Here is a 16,878-nt window from a genome sequence, read left to right as displayed (position 1 = left end):
GGATTCTCTTGGGCTGGGACATGTCGGGATATGTCTGTTGTTCATGATCTTGCATACATTCATGAAATGTTTTGAACTCTCACTTAGATGATTCAACATCTAATTTGGACTACGTCTTTGGAATATTCAAATGTGTCAGGTAAAAGCAATTGTGCCAAGGGAAAAGAGGTCATCGAGATATAGCTGTTATCTACGTTTTGGAAGTTTAGTAGGTCTTTGACCATATTTTGTGATATTCAAATATTATGTATTATTTTGATGATGTCATATTGAACATCGATACGTTACTTGGTTATAAATGAGAAATTTATGCTTATTTGAGGTTTCGATCTTGCTTTTGCATATGTGATGATTACTTGTTTTAACTTATTTATTTTAAATTTAATATGCTGAGAGGGTATAACAAGATTGTTGGGATTGATTTATGTTGAGTGTATGATGAAAAAAAAAATATTTTCGAAATCCCGAGTTAATGCACACTTGGAAAAAGCGGGGGAATTATAGATCACATCCACATTAATGAGGGTTTTGTCGGCACTATGCCACCGTTAGCGGGAGCCCATCAGTAACGAATATCCAATCCCATTTCCCTGCAAACACACAACACAGACATGTAGGAGGAGCTCTCCTCCTATATAAACCAACCTCATAAGAGCCAAGGTACGTTCTTTTCCAGCCTACTAATACTATGCCCATTTACTTTTTTACTGATTGGAGAGTTGGAGTACTTGAAGTTGCCAGCCACCCCCTGATGGACCGATTGCCGGAGTCCATACCTTGTCGTTGCAAGTCCTTGTCCGACCATCCTTTTGGGCCAGAAGGAACAATTTCAAATTCATTTTCAAATCATATTTAGTGCTTGAGGTTTTATTCTCAACGGTTTAACTCAATATATGTTGTATTTTTTAATTGATTTAGCTTTTTATTTTGGACTTGATTAGTATGGATGCAAATAAACAATTCAATAGAAGGGAAATATACTTCAATTTAAGTTCAATCTAGACTACATTCTGTGTTAAATTCTGATTACCTTGCATTAACTTTTATTTTGTTGAGCATGTTATATGTTAAGGAGAAATAACGCAAATTTTAGAAACTTTCAAGGCCTAACTGTATTTATTGAAAAAATCATAAATTCGTGACACATTAGCATGCCAGGGAAAATAGGGTGTTGGATATTCCATGATGGCTAATACACTCAAGTAATTGGGTATGTACTGAAAGAAATAGGAGAAAGGAAATCGATTAATGAATCAAACAGCTTTTCTAACGCATGCGTTTCTTCTTTTTCCTTCTCTGTTGCCCCTCAAAGATGCCTGGTCCATGTGTTGAACGGAAAATCTCATAGAGAAGTGGGACTTGGGGGAACACTAGAATCATAACCGGTATACAACATAGCAGAAGAACAGGAATGGTGATCCAGGAGATCCGGTGGCTGAGGAATATGTGAATGGTTGTGCCGAAAGTAACCATCATGCTGGCTATAGAGAAGAATAGGGTGGCTATGCCTATTATGAGTTTCCTTGGCAAAGACACGAGAAATTCATCTTCAGTGTAGCGTGATTTGAGGATCCCTAAGAACATGAGCACTGAACTGGCAGAAGAGAACATGGACAAGGCATCGGATACTATGAAGATCATTAAGGAATCCTTGTATAAGTAAAGCGGTTTGCCGGTTTGCTCATCGAAGCCGCCTGGCACAGTGAAGATTGCCGTGAACATAACGGTGGCGACAAGAGCGGCCACAACAGTGCATGATGTTGACGTCTCCTTCATCCATTTCTCCCCATCTTTCCTCATTCTCTTATGCTGTGAAGTAAACAAAGATCGAGCCGTCTGGCCCGCATTGTTTTGCTTTTCTCTATACATTGGTTGAACAACTTTCTCCACTTCCTGTAATCAATAGCCAATGATGTCGTAAGAATTAATTCACCTTAATATATGTAAAAGGTAAATTAAGAAGGATAATGGGGATCACCTGAAACCATTGGAGTTCCCTTTGCATCTTGAGAGCTGCACCAGAAATGCCATCAAGATGAGAAGAGGGCGACAGCATGGCCGCGTGGTGTAAGATGGAGTTACCATCTTTGTCCAAGCTGGTTGCTATCATGTTCTTCTTAGGCCCCGTCTTGTGTAACAAGTTGAAAATCTTTTCTCGCCGTTCAAGAACTGCATATAGGAATATGTTGCGGCTATCCCCATCAACTACCCATATGATATCGGGGTAAGCTTTGAGCATTTCTTCCACAAACTCAACGATCCCATGCTTGATTGCATTGAAAATTGCTTGAAATAATTCGCTCTTATGTATCTGCGAGTGACTTAAAGCCGATATTTCGCAAGAAATGCAACTCAGCAGTTCAAGGACTTGGGCATGTTTCAACTTTATCTCATGTATAGTTTTGGTGCAGGGTACTGAAAGCGTTCAAGGGGGAACAAGCAAACGTTAATATCAACCAACCATGCAGAAACATCAGTACAGGATTGAAGTGAATTTGCTCTTCGTACCTACGAATTTTAGGACATCCCATGCTACTCCATACAAATGCCTGAGTTCTGCGTGTTTTCAAGCCATTATTTTTGGACTGAACAATTAATTCTTGTGGCATTCTTAATATGTATAACTTATACCTCGTATGATGCTGTTTTCTTGATTGGTAGATCTTCCGGTGTCAGCTTCTATATCACTACAGTTGTTCGGTGCGCCATGTGAACGTATGGGCATACCTTTCAGTAATGGCGGACTTGTATTAAGTTGGCAATTACTTCAAAATTGGGCAAAATTAATGGAAAGAAGAAACTATCAAACAACTGTGCAAGAAAGAATTAATGGTGCTTAATTTCTCCTTTCCTTTTACTAAATTAAAGTTCATTTCAACCAAGGAAGAACTGCCAAAGCATGGTTCCTTTTATCCCCGGCTGCTCACAGGGTTATCACACACTCTCTCTCTCTTTCTCTCTCTAAAAGATATTTGTTTATTCCTTGATCCCAATGAATCCTGCCCCTGTTTTCTTAGAAAGGCTTAGTAGGCACTGACCCTAATTAAAGCAGCTCATCTATTGCACAATTTAGGAGAATCTAAAGTTCTTAAACCGTGGATGATGACTTTGGATTTGGGAAATTTGATAAAAGAGAGAATACTAATTAATTAAACCATTCACATGAATTTTGATTTTCTTAAATTTGATTTGGAATGGATCCCTATAGATAAATAAACAGGAAGGAAAATAGTATGCCCCAACTGACATTCTCTTATTTAATCTTTTCCTCCATCATCTCCCTTTTCTATTTTAGGTGGTTCACAACAGTCCAGAGGAAATCATCTCTGTATGTTGCATCTAAGGGTGAAACATTATTTTAATTTAGTTATCAAATTGATCGAAATGCTGAAATTGAACCAAAAAATTGAACCAAATTGATCAAACATATCAAAAAATCAAACAAACAAAAAATTGAAAAAACCAAATAAATATGGAAAAAGCAAACCCACTGAAAAAACTAAAAACAAAAAAAAAAACAACCAAACAAACCAACAAACTGACAAAACCAAAAAACAAATTGAAAAATTAAAAAATTGAAACTACAAGAATTGTAAACTCACATCTATGGTTGGGGTTGTTTGTAGGTCGCCAATTGAAGCAAAGAGAAATGAGAAGAGTGTGTTGATTGCGAGTCGCCGATCAAAGAAGGGGAAAGGTAGGCCGGTCAGAGAGACATTAGTTCTTGTAAAATAAAGAGCAAGCATCAAGTATTGATGTGATGGAGCAAAGAGGCATCAAGAGTTGGTGACTCAAAGGAGAAAAAGGGCTGATAGATCAAGCATATATATATGATATGTGTGTGTGTGTTTCTCTTAATGCTTCCTTAATTAAATCTATAGGTTCGGATTTAATTAACAGCTAAAGTTCATGGTCATCAAGTTATTAATTTATATTCATTACTTTTGATGTTGTGATAAATGTTGAAAAACTTAATGTATGTGAAAAGTATTACTTGTATGCCCTACAACTTAAGTGTTAAGTTGTACTTGACACAATAAAATTTAATGTTGTCAATGTATGTCCAACAGTTTAACTATTAAGTTGTACTTGATACAATGTGATTTGATATTGTTAGTGTATAGCCTACAACTTAAGTGTTAAGTTGTATATGATACATTAAGATTTGATATATTATGAGTAATATATCTATTTATTTCATGTTCATGATATATATTCAATTGGCACATGTTTGTCTTTTATATTCAATTATATAGATTGCCTCAAGACAAAGTCTTTAGGGATACCCTATGTAGAAAATAATTAAAGTGTTACTTAAATTGTAAGCTTTTTGATACACATAAAAGTATACCTTAAAATATCCATGGTCAAAAGTGTCACTGAGAACAAACATCAATGACACAAAGAGATCAGTGTGTGCTATACCATCATCTTAGGGAAGGTGGCAGTTGATCTTACAAACTATGGGCATCGGATGCCTAAGTTAGTACAGAAGTGTTTGCTGGAGAACAAGTTCACTAGACAGTAACCCGATTCAATGATTCCAAATGGATTTTGCAAAGAGTGTCTAAGAAAACCTCTTGTGGCAGTTGTGTAAGTGATCCTTTGACTTGAGATCACCATAGTGCCTTGTATGTGGATTTGTATAATTTGACACCATTATGGAAGCATCTCAATAAAGGGTGTGAGTACAACAATGATTGGGTATGCTATGAAGCATGCGAAGGCTGAGAGTGGTTAAGATAGGATTCATCAACTCCAGTTAAGGGGAGATATGTCTCATGGGTCATTTGGTGAAGGATATCTTGAAGTCTATGACCACAGCTAGATGTTAATCCAATGGAAATCATTCTTTTATGAGACTAAATTAAGAGTATTATGATCAATTTAAAAGGGATTGACACTTTTTCCATATTCTCGTTTGATCGAGACACTTTAAAATGATGAAGAGGCTAAATTGCATTGGAAATCCACCACTGAAAGATAGTAATCACAACTTGATCCTTCTACTAATTGGGGACATGATGGGTTTCTATATCCACTCTTGGTCTATGGCCTTTATGAAAGGTCATTGCCAACATAAGTAGAAGACTAATGGGTCTCATGTATAAGGGCAAACATCACTAGGCAATGGCAGGCTCATTTAGGGTTTGAGGAACACTTGTGAAGAGCTGAGATAAATAGAATCCATAAAGTAAATTTGTCAAATTCCACCTAAAATCCTAGTTGGACTAGGTTACCAAATTAGGCCTTAAGTTTTGGTGAAAATTGGTACCTAATTAATTAGGATTTTATTTGTGGACTAACCTAATGTAATACCCCAAGTGCCCAGAGAAGGGTAATATATATCGAGAATAAGTAAGGAAAGAAACAATACCAGTTAGATATCTTTTGGGTTGAATGTAGGCAAGGAACTCCCGAATTAAGCGTGCTTGAGCTGTGGAAGCTTAAGGATGGGTGACCCCCTAGAAAGTTTACGTAAACCCATTAGGGTAAGTTACTTTGGTCCTTCCTATCGCTCGATGCGAAATGTTACAGGTAGTATCAGAGCAACCCGGGCAGTGTGTTGGGACCGTGTACTAGCCAAAGGCTGGGGGTACTGGACTGGGGACCGTGTACTAGCCCAAGGCTAGGGGTATTGGACTAGGGACACTGGACGAGGGAGAGGTGGGACCAATTGTAAGATCGCATGAAGAAGACATCTTGTGCTCAAGGGGGGGGAGAATGTAATATCCCAAGAGCCCAGAGAAAGGTAATATATATCGAGGATAAATAAGGAAGAAAACAACACCAGCTCGATACATTTTTGGCTAAATGTAGGCAAGGAACTCCCGGGTTAAGCATGCTTGAGCTGGGAAAACTCAAGGATGGATGAGCCCCTAGGAAGTTCGCATAGTCCCATCAGGGTAAGTTATTCTGATCCTTCCCATCGCTCGATGCAGAATGTTACACCTAAGGCTATTGGGGTATTTTAAGGAGCTTAATGGGTTGTTTTAAAGTGTTTAAAACTAAGGCCCAAATGGGTTGTTTTAAAGTGTTTAAAACTAAGGTCCAAATGGGTTGTTTTAAAGTATTTAAAACATAAAGCCCAAAAAGACAATGGAAAGAAAGGTTCAATATTATGTTTTGAAGTGTTTAAAACATGGGGCTTAAAGACTAGGTGGCACAAAGCCTTCAATTAGGGTTTTGTGCCTAACCATTATAAATAACCCTAAGTAGTTTTTTTCATGAAACTAAGAAATAAGGGGCTATGATGGCTTGCAAGACTCTGATCTTAGTTTATGGCCTTTGAGGAAGGCCTTTGAGGAAGGTCATTGCCAACATAAGTAGAAGCATTATAAAAAAGAAAAAAAAAAACATAAGTAGAAGCGTAATAGGTCACACGCATAAGGGAAAATGTCACTATGCAATAGCGAACTCGTTTAGGGTTTGTGGAAACTATTGTAAAGAGTTAAGATAAATGGAATCCATAAATTAGGTTTGCCAAATTTCACCTAAAATACTAGTAGGACTAGGTTACCTAATTAGGCCTTAGGTTTTGGTGAAAACTAGTACCTAATTAATTACAATTTTATTTAAGGACTAACATAAGGCTATTGAGGTATTTTAAGAGCTTAATGAGATGTTTTGAAGTATTTAAAACTAAGTCCAAATGAGTTGTTTTAAAGTGTTTAAAACATAAAACCCAAAAGGAGAGTGAAAGGAAACACCTAATACTATGTTTTAAATTGTTTGAAACATGGGCTTAAAATACCATGCAACCCAAACCTCATTAATTAAGGTTTGAGCCTAAGGGTTATAAATAGCCCCTATGTGGTTCATTTTGGTGTGCCTTTAAGCTATTGATGTTGTGTGACGTGCATGTGAGAGACCTCCCATGCTACCCCTTTAAGCTAGCACTCTTCAAGTCTTAGGAAGCTACCCCTCAGAGGTTCTTGGTGTTGCTTGGTTGTGTGGATACCATTATAGGTCGCACACTTGGATGGCTTTGTGATTGCCTCCATCAAGTGTTGCTTTTGAATCTTCACTTCAAGAGGTAATGCTTTGCCTTCTCCTCCATAATCTATTCTCTTAGAGACATCATAATGAAATTTATGATTAAATTTTTTTATTTTTCCACTGCATTTATGATCTATAAAATCCTTCACATGGCCCACAGTCCTGTTAGTGGCTAATGTAGGTCATTTCCCATTTTCGATTCATGATAGTTTTCTCTAATGAAATTGGTAGCAACATGAAATCAATTTTGAAAGATCATCTCCTTGCATTATAATGACCACATCTAGTCACAAGCAATTTTTGTAATGATGATCTTTTCTTACAATGTGATTAAGTTGAGGTAGAAATGTCTTCGATTTTGTTCTCTCCACTTGCGTTACTTAATGATGAATATCTCTATGTTTTTAATATCTCCTTAAATCCCAGTAGGTGGTATAAAATCCAAGATTTTCCCAAACATTAACTCGAGCCACTTTGAATAATAATAAATAAATGAATAAATAAAAACTCTATGGCACTCAAAAGTTTCGTAGATAAGAAAAGTATGTCTAAATGCCTAGCTTAATGCTCATTTTCTAAGACATGGTGGCAAGACAAGAAGTTTTCTCATTAAAGTCAACTTTTATAGAAAAGTTTTGATTGACCTCCCTCAAGTGTTCTCACTTTGATGGATAATATGTGATTATGTGTTTCCTTAATCTACTTATCAAATCATGAAAATAACCTTTTTAGTACTTAATGGTAGTTTTCTTTTTAGGCATATTCTTAGGTTTCATATCATTTTTATACTTGCCAATTTTGTGATTACAACAATTATTTTCATAATTAAAGGTTACTAACAGTAAATACCCCATATGTAAAGGTTTATTATTGATTAAACCATATATACAATTTACTTCCTAAATTGAGTTTCTTACGTGCAAATAGAAGGTTGAGAAGATGTTCATATTATGGAATCAACAATAACATAATTTATAAGCTTGTTCAATGAGTTGTTAATTTTTTTTCCTCACCAGTTTGCTAAAGAGAGTGGTATAATTTAGTATTGGCAATTCATAAGTGATAAGTGTCTTTTATACATTTATTTTGGTTTATAAATTTAGCATTTATACATTCAATGAGCATGATTTCTACTTGATTTGGTTCTATATGTGGTTATGTAGAGGTGAAGCATGTGTTGAAGATATTTATAGCAAAAAGTGATGATGTTGTCGCATTTTTTGGAACTAAACTGGAATTAAAGGTAAGGTCAAGGGTCCACTCGGGGTCGAGATTGATGAGGTCACAAAGCATCGGAAGGAGGACGTCATTGGTGAAGTGTTGGAAAGCAAGGAGAAATGGCTCACGGTGTTGTCACGCAAAGCATTATGTGGGAGGGTTGTGGTAAGAATTCCTTTCTTTGGCTCACGGTGTTATCACGCAAAGCATACCGTGGTAGGGTAGTGGCTGTTGAAACTTTCTATGGCTCATGGCCTTATCGCAGAAAGCATTCTGTGGTAAGGCCATGGTTGGAAAAATATTATGTGGCTCACGGCCTTACCACGACAAGCATTATGTGGTAAGGTCGTGGTAAGGCTCAAAGCTTCGCGAAAAGGCCGTTTTAAGCCCGTTTTATTCCAAATCAAGTAGGGATGGACTCCTTGAAGGTACACGATTTTGATAACCTAAAAAACACTATATAAAAAAGGATTCTTAGAAGATTTTAGAGCTTTTTTGGAGAGGGAGAAGACGGCAAGTCGAGGAAGAAGAAGGAGATTTTCTTAAAGATCTTCAGTTTTGGTTGTATTTTTCTATTCTTTCTTCTCTCCAACATCATGAACTTCGTCTTTATTATTCTTTCATTGGTTGAACCTATGTTAGGCTAAGTATCTTGTAACTAGGGTGATTGATGAAACCTAGTTCGATGATGGTTTAATTAAAAGTATTCGAGTTTTATCATATTCTTGTCTTTCAATTTGATCTTTCGTTATGCACTAATTCCATTTTGATGCTTGGCCGCCATTAGAACATATTTGTGATTTATATTACTTTTCAGAGATTCAATATAGATTAGCACTTAGTAATAAATGACATAAGGTTCAATAATAGGTAGAGATACCATATGCCTTATGAAATCTTGTTTAGATGATCATTGTGGATAAATGCATGTTTGTATATTTGTAGATTAATTAGAGATAATTAATCGCATATGTAAACATAGATTTGATTGACCATCGAGAGAGGCTTTTGATTAACTTAGGATCATCAATTTTCAGCTAAAAGCAAGAATTATAAAACCCGATCACTGAAAGATTAAACCAATTAAAGAACTACGGTGGATTCATGAACCCTAGTGCATTAGATTTCTGCATTCAAAAACTTAGAGAATTATTTTTTGTTTTCCATTTAGTGAGTTAGTTTTAGTTAATATAAAACTTCCAGTGAGTATTCTTTTAATTGTGTGTGGCTTATTAAAGTTAATAGTGGTTAAAGTAAAGATAAAAAGCTAATCCTCATGGGAATGATACTGTAACACCCCGTTTTTTTCTCTTACCGAGCATGTCACTATGTTGGGACCCAAAATATACATAAATATATAAACCTCAAATATCGAATTCAAAACAAACCCCTAGCATATCATTTACAATGTGGAAGCAATAATCGAAACCTGATATGGTACACAATTGAATTCACCGTAAATATGTCATAAGAATCTGTACCATTACATCTTCAAATACTTAATTACATGGAGACTCATCATCAAGAGATATCAACTAAATACCTCAATTAATAAATAATAACATCATACATGGCTATGCTCTCAACTCGACTAAAACATATCATAATCTTCATATAAGAGCAAATACCAAATCTACTCACCAAATCCATCGGCCACGTCATCACGTGTCGTTACGTCTCAATCATCTCCTTGCCATATCTTTAGGTCCTAATTGGAACGTTTGAATGTTTCAAGGGAATAACCCAATTAGAAGATGAACCTTCTAGTGAGCGTTTCAAAAACAGTTACATGAATGCATGATGCAAATACATGAACAAACATTTTCCCTAGTGTAACTTCCCAGGCCCAACCCGATATGGAACCCTAGGTAGAATCTTGACACCTTCGGTAAGATAATCCTAACGTTGTTCCATTAATTGCCCTTGGGAAATAACGGCTACACTATCAGGGTGACTTCCCATCCCATGCACAAGTATCAATATGCTAATAATATCATGTCGTATGAAAATCACGTATTTCCATGCAATAATATATGAACAAATATGACAAAATGCTCATAACTTTTATGAATATCATGCAATCATATCATATATAAGTTTTTGGGGAAAAACCACTCACCTGATGCTCAAATTTAGAACACCTCGAAAAATGCGCATCGCCTCAATTTGTGTGCTTGGCCTCGATTTACGTGTCAACTTCAAAAGTTGCACAAATTTCATCACTTTAATCCTCAAGGCACCCAAATCAACATATAATAATCAAAACCCTATTTTTCTTACAATTTATCTATTTTCTCCATTTTTCCTCTAATTTCCTTTCTAAAAATCCGAATAAATACCTCTTTAACTATTTCCTCAGATCTCTTTCGACAACAATTCATAATATCCTATGAACATCAAAGGAAAATTACTGAACCTACCCGAATGCTGCGTTTTCATGCTAAATGAGGCTGATTGATGCTAAAATCAAGACAACGAAAAGCTCAACTTCAAATCTTTTTACATAGGCACCTTAAACATATTTTTCTTTAATTTTCCATATTTTTCTCACATTTTTCCGCCATTTCACGCGTTGGTGCATGGGCTGCACGTGAGATTTGCATGTGCAGCTCACGCGCATCTTCTTCCCCAACGATCCCTTCGCCGTCGGCCACCTACAACACTATTTGATGCCCAATTTGACTCTACCATCTTGAAGAGGTCTTTGAGTCGATTAACAAGGCACCCTCCAATGGCCGAAACAGAAACTGAAATCGACCCAAATGGCCGATAAACAGACCACCTCCAGTGCCCTTTTACATTTTCCGACGAGCTTCGAAACCCCATCAAATGGCCACCAAAACTGACCAAATTTTCCAAAAAGCTTCCTCCTCTTATGGGTAACAAAAGCCCCTTATCGAAACCTCTCAATTTGTCCAAAATTTGGGCGATTTGAAGCTCAAAATGCTTCCCAATTAGACCATCATGAAACCCATATTTATAGCCAATTTTGAACCTTCAAACGCTCGTGGATGCTTGCATCGATACCTTAAAAGCTTCAAGCACCCCTCGGATGACCCAAACACAGGCTGCGACATGGCTGACCAAACCGCAGTCGGTTTATTCAATCTTTTAGCCATTCCTACGCTCGATGCTAGCCAAGAATTGTCCCCAACGCATGCTCGACCACCCTCATCTGATTCCCCGTGGTCAGAAGTTGCTGGTCAGCGACCAGGAATGGCTGGTGGGCCATGGCAACACCCATCTTTGAAAAATTACACATTTGCCCCTTCAACTTTGCCTTTTACCACTTTTGTTCCTTTTTCACAAGCCCCTCATCTTTGCAATATTGCCATTAAGACCCTCAAGTCCTAATCCTTTCATTTCATCCCCAAAGATTCCTAAAAATTCTCATTTTTACCTCCCTCGGGCAAATTCAAAAAATTACACATAAGCCCAAATCTTCGTTTTGACCTCAAATCCTTTTATTTTTTTTTCTGAAACCACTGAAGGGTCGTTCCTTATGAAAAACCGAAGCCCCCTCAAGATTCTGTTGACTTCCCGGAAGTCCCCTACGATAATTCGGTATTTCAACTCATACATAACTACATTTCTAGCTGTATCGAAAATCGTTCCTAATCCAATTTCTTTCGATGCCATAAATCCTATCTCGGGATGCTTGTAATGCCATATCATCTTCCTTAAGCATCTCGACTCCAGGGCATTCCTTGCAGTCGATTCGATCATTTTTTTGGGGCTATTCAGATACTAATCTTTCCCGAAATTTCATTTTTTAATAAAATATTTATTCATAAATAACCCTAATTTTGGGGGTATTACAGATACTTTATCGATCATTATATTACTTGTTACGATTCCATTCACTTGCGAGAAAGAATACGCGAACAATAAGCAACACTTGGGTTAGGATATTACTCTTTTATCTGGTTGTTAGATGTATGTTAGAACTCACAACAAACATTGCATTATACTTAAAAAAAAAAAAAAAGATTGATCACAACATACTAAAGGGTATGAATAAATTCATATACCATATGTAGATTGAATGATTCTATTTGAATAAATTGTAAACACATTTGAGTCAATTCTCAATTCAAATAATAGGTCTTAGTGAGTTAGAAACTGAGATCATGAACTTTGGCATCTATACTATATACCCCATTTGGACAACAATTGTGTAATACCCCAGAATTTTCTTGAAGTTATGAATGGCATTTAATGAAGGGCATAAATGGAATTTTCAGAAAAATGAGACTATAGGATACACTAACGCAGCTTTAGACGACCGAATTAAACGAATGGAGTATCCCGGACCCTGGATGATTAAGGAAAATGGTATAGTATTCACGAGTGATTCGAGTTATGATTTTTGGTAATGAAAGAAATTTGATCGGGAATAGTTTTCGGTACAGTTGTCGACCGGGTTGAGAAAATCGAATCGATGTAGGGATCATCCTGAAAGTCAACAGAACCTTGAGGGGGCTCTGGTTTTGAGTAAGAATCAACTCTGAAGTGATTTTGGGATAAAGCAAAGGTCCCGTGAGGGCCCGGGGGCGAAATTGTCCTTATCAAGTAATCTTGAAATTATTAATTGTGGATTTTTGGTATTTGAATTTGAATGAAATTTATGTCTGAGGGTGTAATTATAATTGTGAAATGCTCAGAGTGGGATTTAGAATTAATTGAGGGATTTATATATAATTTTTATGATTTTAATATATAATATAATAAATTATATTTATATATATATGTAGGAGCAATGAAGCAATCTGTGGGGTGCACATTAGAAGCTTCCAAGGAAGCAAAGTTTAAATTGAATTTAATGAAGCTGCGTGGTGCCCAATTGAAGTGGAAGGCAAGCATACATAAAATGTAATATAATATAATATAATATAATATAATATAGATAAGAACGGTGGCTAAGTTACAGAGATTTCTTTAATATACTAAGAGATAAACTTTATAATAGATATATATATATATTATGCATTCAGGTGCGTGATGGCCAATCTTCAGCCAAGTATGATTATATAATATATGGATGGAGTCCAAGTATTACGTGTATGTATAAGGAGGGCAATTGGAAGAAGAGGGAAAAGTAGAGGCAGAGAGAGCTCGGCCGAGTGAACAAAATCAAGAGAGAGCAAGATGGAGGAAATAGAGAGAAAAGAAAAGGGAGAAAATTAGTAGAAAATTTTTGAAAAATTTTAAAAATTTATATGAAGTTCGAGGAATGTGTTGGTGTTCGGAATTTAGTATTTAAAAGCTTGGCACTAGAGTTGAGGTTGGGCGAATTTTGAGGCATTCTGAATTATATTCAAGATGAGTGTTCTAACTAGAAAACTTGACTTATTGTGAGTTGTTCACTATCAAACTTGACTTGCTCATGCAAATGATTTTGTTGCATGCAAATGATAACCGGTGACGGTTGGTTTTATGAGGGAGGTTTGTCCCTAAACGTTTTGAGCTTGTGCATTATATTTTATAAAATATTGTTTATATGATGCATGGAATTGTGAAATATGGCATTGTCTTGCGTTTTGTGTGTTCGTATGGAATGTCAGCCTAAGATGTTGTCTGGATAGTGTAGCCATAATTCTCCAAGGGCATGACGGAATAATAGGGGTATCTGATGCTGGTGTGCATATCAGGATAGCCGCCTTGGTTTCCGTGCCGGGTCGTTTGACCAGAAAAGTTGCACTAGGATGACTAGGTGGTCCATACTGTGTTGTTCATGTGGGATGTCAGCTTAAGATGTTATCTAGATAGCGTAGCCGTAACTCTCTAAGTGCGTGACAGAATAATAGGGGTATCTCGTACTGGTGAGTATGCCGGGATAGCCAGTTTGGTTTCCGTGCCAGGCCGTTTGGCTAGGGAAGTTGCACTAGGATGACTAGGTGATCCATGTGAAATTTTGGAGTTGGGATTGTATGGTGGTTCCCGAATGCTTAGAGAGGAAGCGTAATCTAGAGAGATGAGTTGGCTTGCCCCTCTTAAGCTAGAATCGCATCGTGTCGTCGAGTTGGTATGGTGGCATAGCTTTTAGAGAGATTGCTCTTTTCCCGTGGTAGTGTTAAGCGCTTGGGATTCTCTTGGGCTAGAGCTTACCGGGTGTATTGGTTTATTTCATGTCTTGCATTCATTCATGAAAAATGTGTTTGAACTCTTACTTAGATGGTTCATCATCTAATATAGACTTTGTCCCTGGAACATTCAAACGTTCTAGGTGAAGGCAGCAGTGCAAAAGAAAAAGGGATCATCGAAGAGTGACGAAGATTAGTGGATAGTTTACTTTATGTCGTTTTCAATTATGTTGTTAATTTTGATGACGTCATATAAACGTTGGTTTGACTTTATAATATGAATAAAGTGGTTTCGATTATGACCTGTTAAGGTTTTGATCTAGCTTTCGCATTTGAGATAATGAACCTATCTTAGTTTATTGATAGTTTATAGTTGATATACTGAGAAGGTGTAATGGGATCTTAGGGGAACAGTTTTGTGTTGAGTTTCTATTGATTGGAAAAAAAAATATCCCCAGAATCTTATGTTATGTAATGCCTTCTTATAATGACTCGAGCCAATCTTAGAAACTCATAGTGTATAAATTCAAACTAAGGGTTATTTAAAAGACACAAAAACTAGATGAAAAGAATCTGCGATTTTTGGAGATCTCAAACATTATCTTTTATCCCTTTCTTATGGATGAGATCATATCATATGGTTAGAAGATCCTCAAACATGTGATTCTAAAATATTACCACTATTACTACGTAGGTGTCTCCATTAGGTAATAGAAATAAACAATTAGGAAAGAACTACAAGTTCATCTTATAATTGATATTTATGATGTTACTTATTTTGAACTATGCTTCCAATACCTCCATCATATATCTCTTAATGGATTTTTGTGTAAATCTTAATGTTCTATCCCTATTATTTTCTTTCTTATTGTGTACTTTAATTTCATAATGCTATATCTCTACATCCGTTCAACTTACTAAGGAATGGAATTTCATTGTATAAAAATAAGAATTCCATGTAGATGTCAAAGCTTGTTGATGCCTTTCTTTCTTTTTTTTTTTTTGTTATGTTCAAACTAACATGAGTATAAAATTGAAAAAAAAAGAAAGAGAATATGCTAGTATGCTAAGATAAAACCATATTAAAATGCATAACTAGACCAACAAAGATGAAGACATAAGTAAATAAAACCAATAATTTATTAAAAGGACAAATTTGTTGAGTGAATGAAGAATACCCACATAAGTATATACACCGCTGCCAAAATGAAAGTTGAGTTCCACTTGGGAAAGCAGAGTGTCTGGTAGCCAGTGTGTTTAGTGTTCCACCTGGAGGTTCTTCTAGTATAGTAATAGATAGGTCTGGGAACTTTCGAACCAAATCTAATGCAACATCTATGGTGACATCAATAGCCAAACGCATACCAAAAGATTAAGCTCTATATCATGATCAATGAGAATACATATACATATATATATATAAAGGAGAAGTTGAGTTGGCTTTCTTACCATAGATTTGGGCTACAATACAAGTGGTAAGAAGCTTAGCACCTTGTTTACTCCTCTTTGGATCTAGTTCTTCCTCTAGAGTCATATAATAAAGGTAGCGCACCATTTCTATGTGGCCAAATTGAGCAGCTACAACCACTGGGATATGGTTATTAATGTTTCTAACCCTTAGCAAGGCAATGTTCTTCCTCACTAAAGGTTTGGCTACCTTTACAATTCCCCCACCAGCAGCAAGGGAAAGAGTTGTTTCACCAAAGTTATTTTTTAGCAACAAATCTTTTGCACTTGTCATAGTAACCAACTCTTCCACAATCTTCACATGTCCTGATATTGTTGCAATATGAAGAGCCGTGTCCCCGTATAGAGAAATCTTTTTTGTTAATGCATCAGGATATAGCTCAAGCAAATATTTAACATGTGTCCAATCGCCCTTTTGTAAAAACTTGTTCAAATTCATTAGGTGCATTTCTTTGTCAATACCTGCAAAAGTTTCATCTGTTATTGCACTTAATGTATATACAAAATTTAAATACCAAATGTTTTATATTTATGCATAAGCTTAGAAGGTGTCATCAAAAAAACAAAAATATGAATAACATGAAACAATATGGAAAATGATGATTTATGAAGAAAGGTCATCCATTTCCTAGTAGAGTTTTATCGGTTTTATTTGCTGGCAAGTGCAAATGATAAAAACGTCGGAATGACTTACTAGGTTACTATCGAAATCTTGAAAGTATAATTTCAAGTGTGAAGATTGAAATTATATTCAAGCATATATTAATTCTTGCTCTTTAAATGTAATATATTGGAAAGTAGAAAATGTTTTGAAGTTGATCTATGAAGATTGAATGGGAAAAGATGAAAATCTGTTATATTCAAGCATATATTAATTTATATTTGAAGAGCCTTAATTTGATTTATCATTCAATTAATTCTCAACTTATTCAAAGTCAAACTATTAATATAAAGCATGGTGTTACATGCTTAGAATTAAATATCATTTCCACAAAATCTTCCCTCTTTTATCTCTCCCCTTATTTCTTCTTTGATAGAAAATACAATCAATTTAGCTACCAAACTGTAAAATAAAATACTGTTAGGTTTAGATCATGCAAACCAAACAAAA

At 35.9% G+C, this 16,878-nt stretch overlaps 1 protein-coding gene across 1 annotated transcript in view; it reads right to left on the bottom strand.

Moving 5' to 3' along the window:
- Positions 1-1,093: 1,093 nt before the first annotated feature.
- Positions 1,094-16,878, bottom strand: part of LOC127809332 (uncharacterized) — a 79,475-nt gene continuing 63,690 nt past the window's right edge. The window contains exons 3-8 of the mRNA XM_052348097.1: positions 15,750-16,229; positions 15,497-15,635; positions 2,632-2,765; positions 2,509-2,556; positions 1,979-2,415; positions 1,094-1,893 (exon numbers count right to left, since the gene is read on the bottom strand). Coding sequence (XP_052204057.1) covers positions 1,267-1,893; positions 1,979-2,415; positions 2,509-2,556; positions 2,632-2,765; positions 15,497-15,635; positions 15,750-16,229 — 1,865 coding nt within the window. The 3' untranslated portion in view covers positions 1,094-1,266. The remainder of the gene's footprint in view (positions 1,894-1,978; positions 2,416-2,508; positions 2,557-2,631; positions 2,766-15,496; positions 15,636-15,749; positions 16,230-16,878) is intronic.

Source organism: Diospyros lotus, chromosome 9 (genome assembly GCF_014633365.1).
Source record: "Diospyros lotus cultivar Yz01 chromosome 9, ASM1463336v1, whole genome shotgun sequence".
Taxonomy (NCBI): Eukaryota; Viridiplantae; Streptophyta; class Magnoliopsida; order Ericales; family Ebenaceae; genus Diospyros; species Diospyros lotus.
The sequence above is the reverse complement of the archived record's forward strand: the minus strand, read 5'-3'. Positions and strand labels throughout refer to the sequence as shown.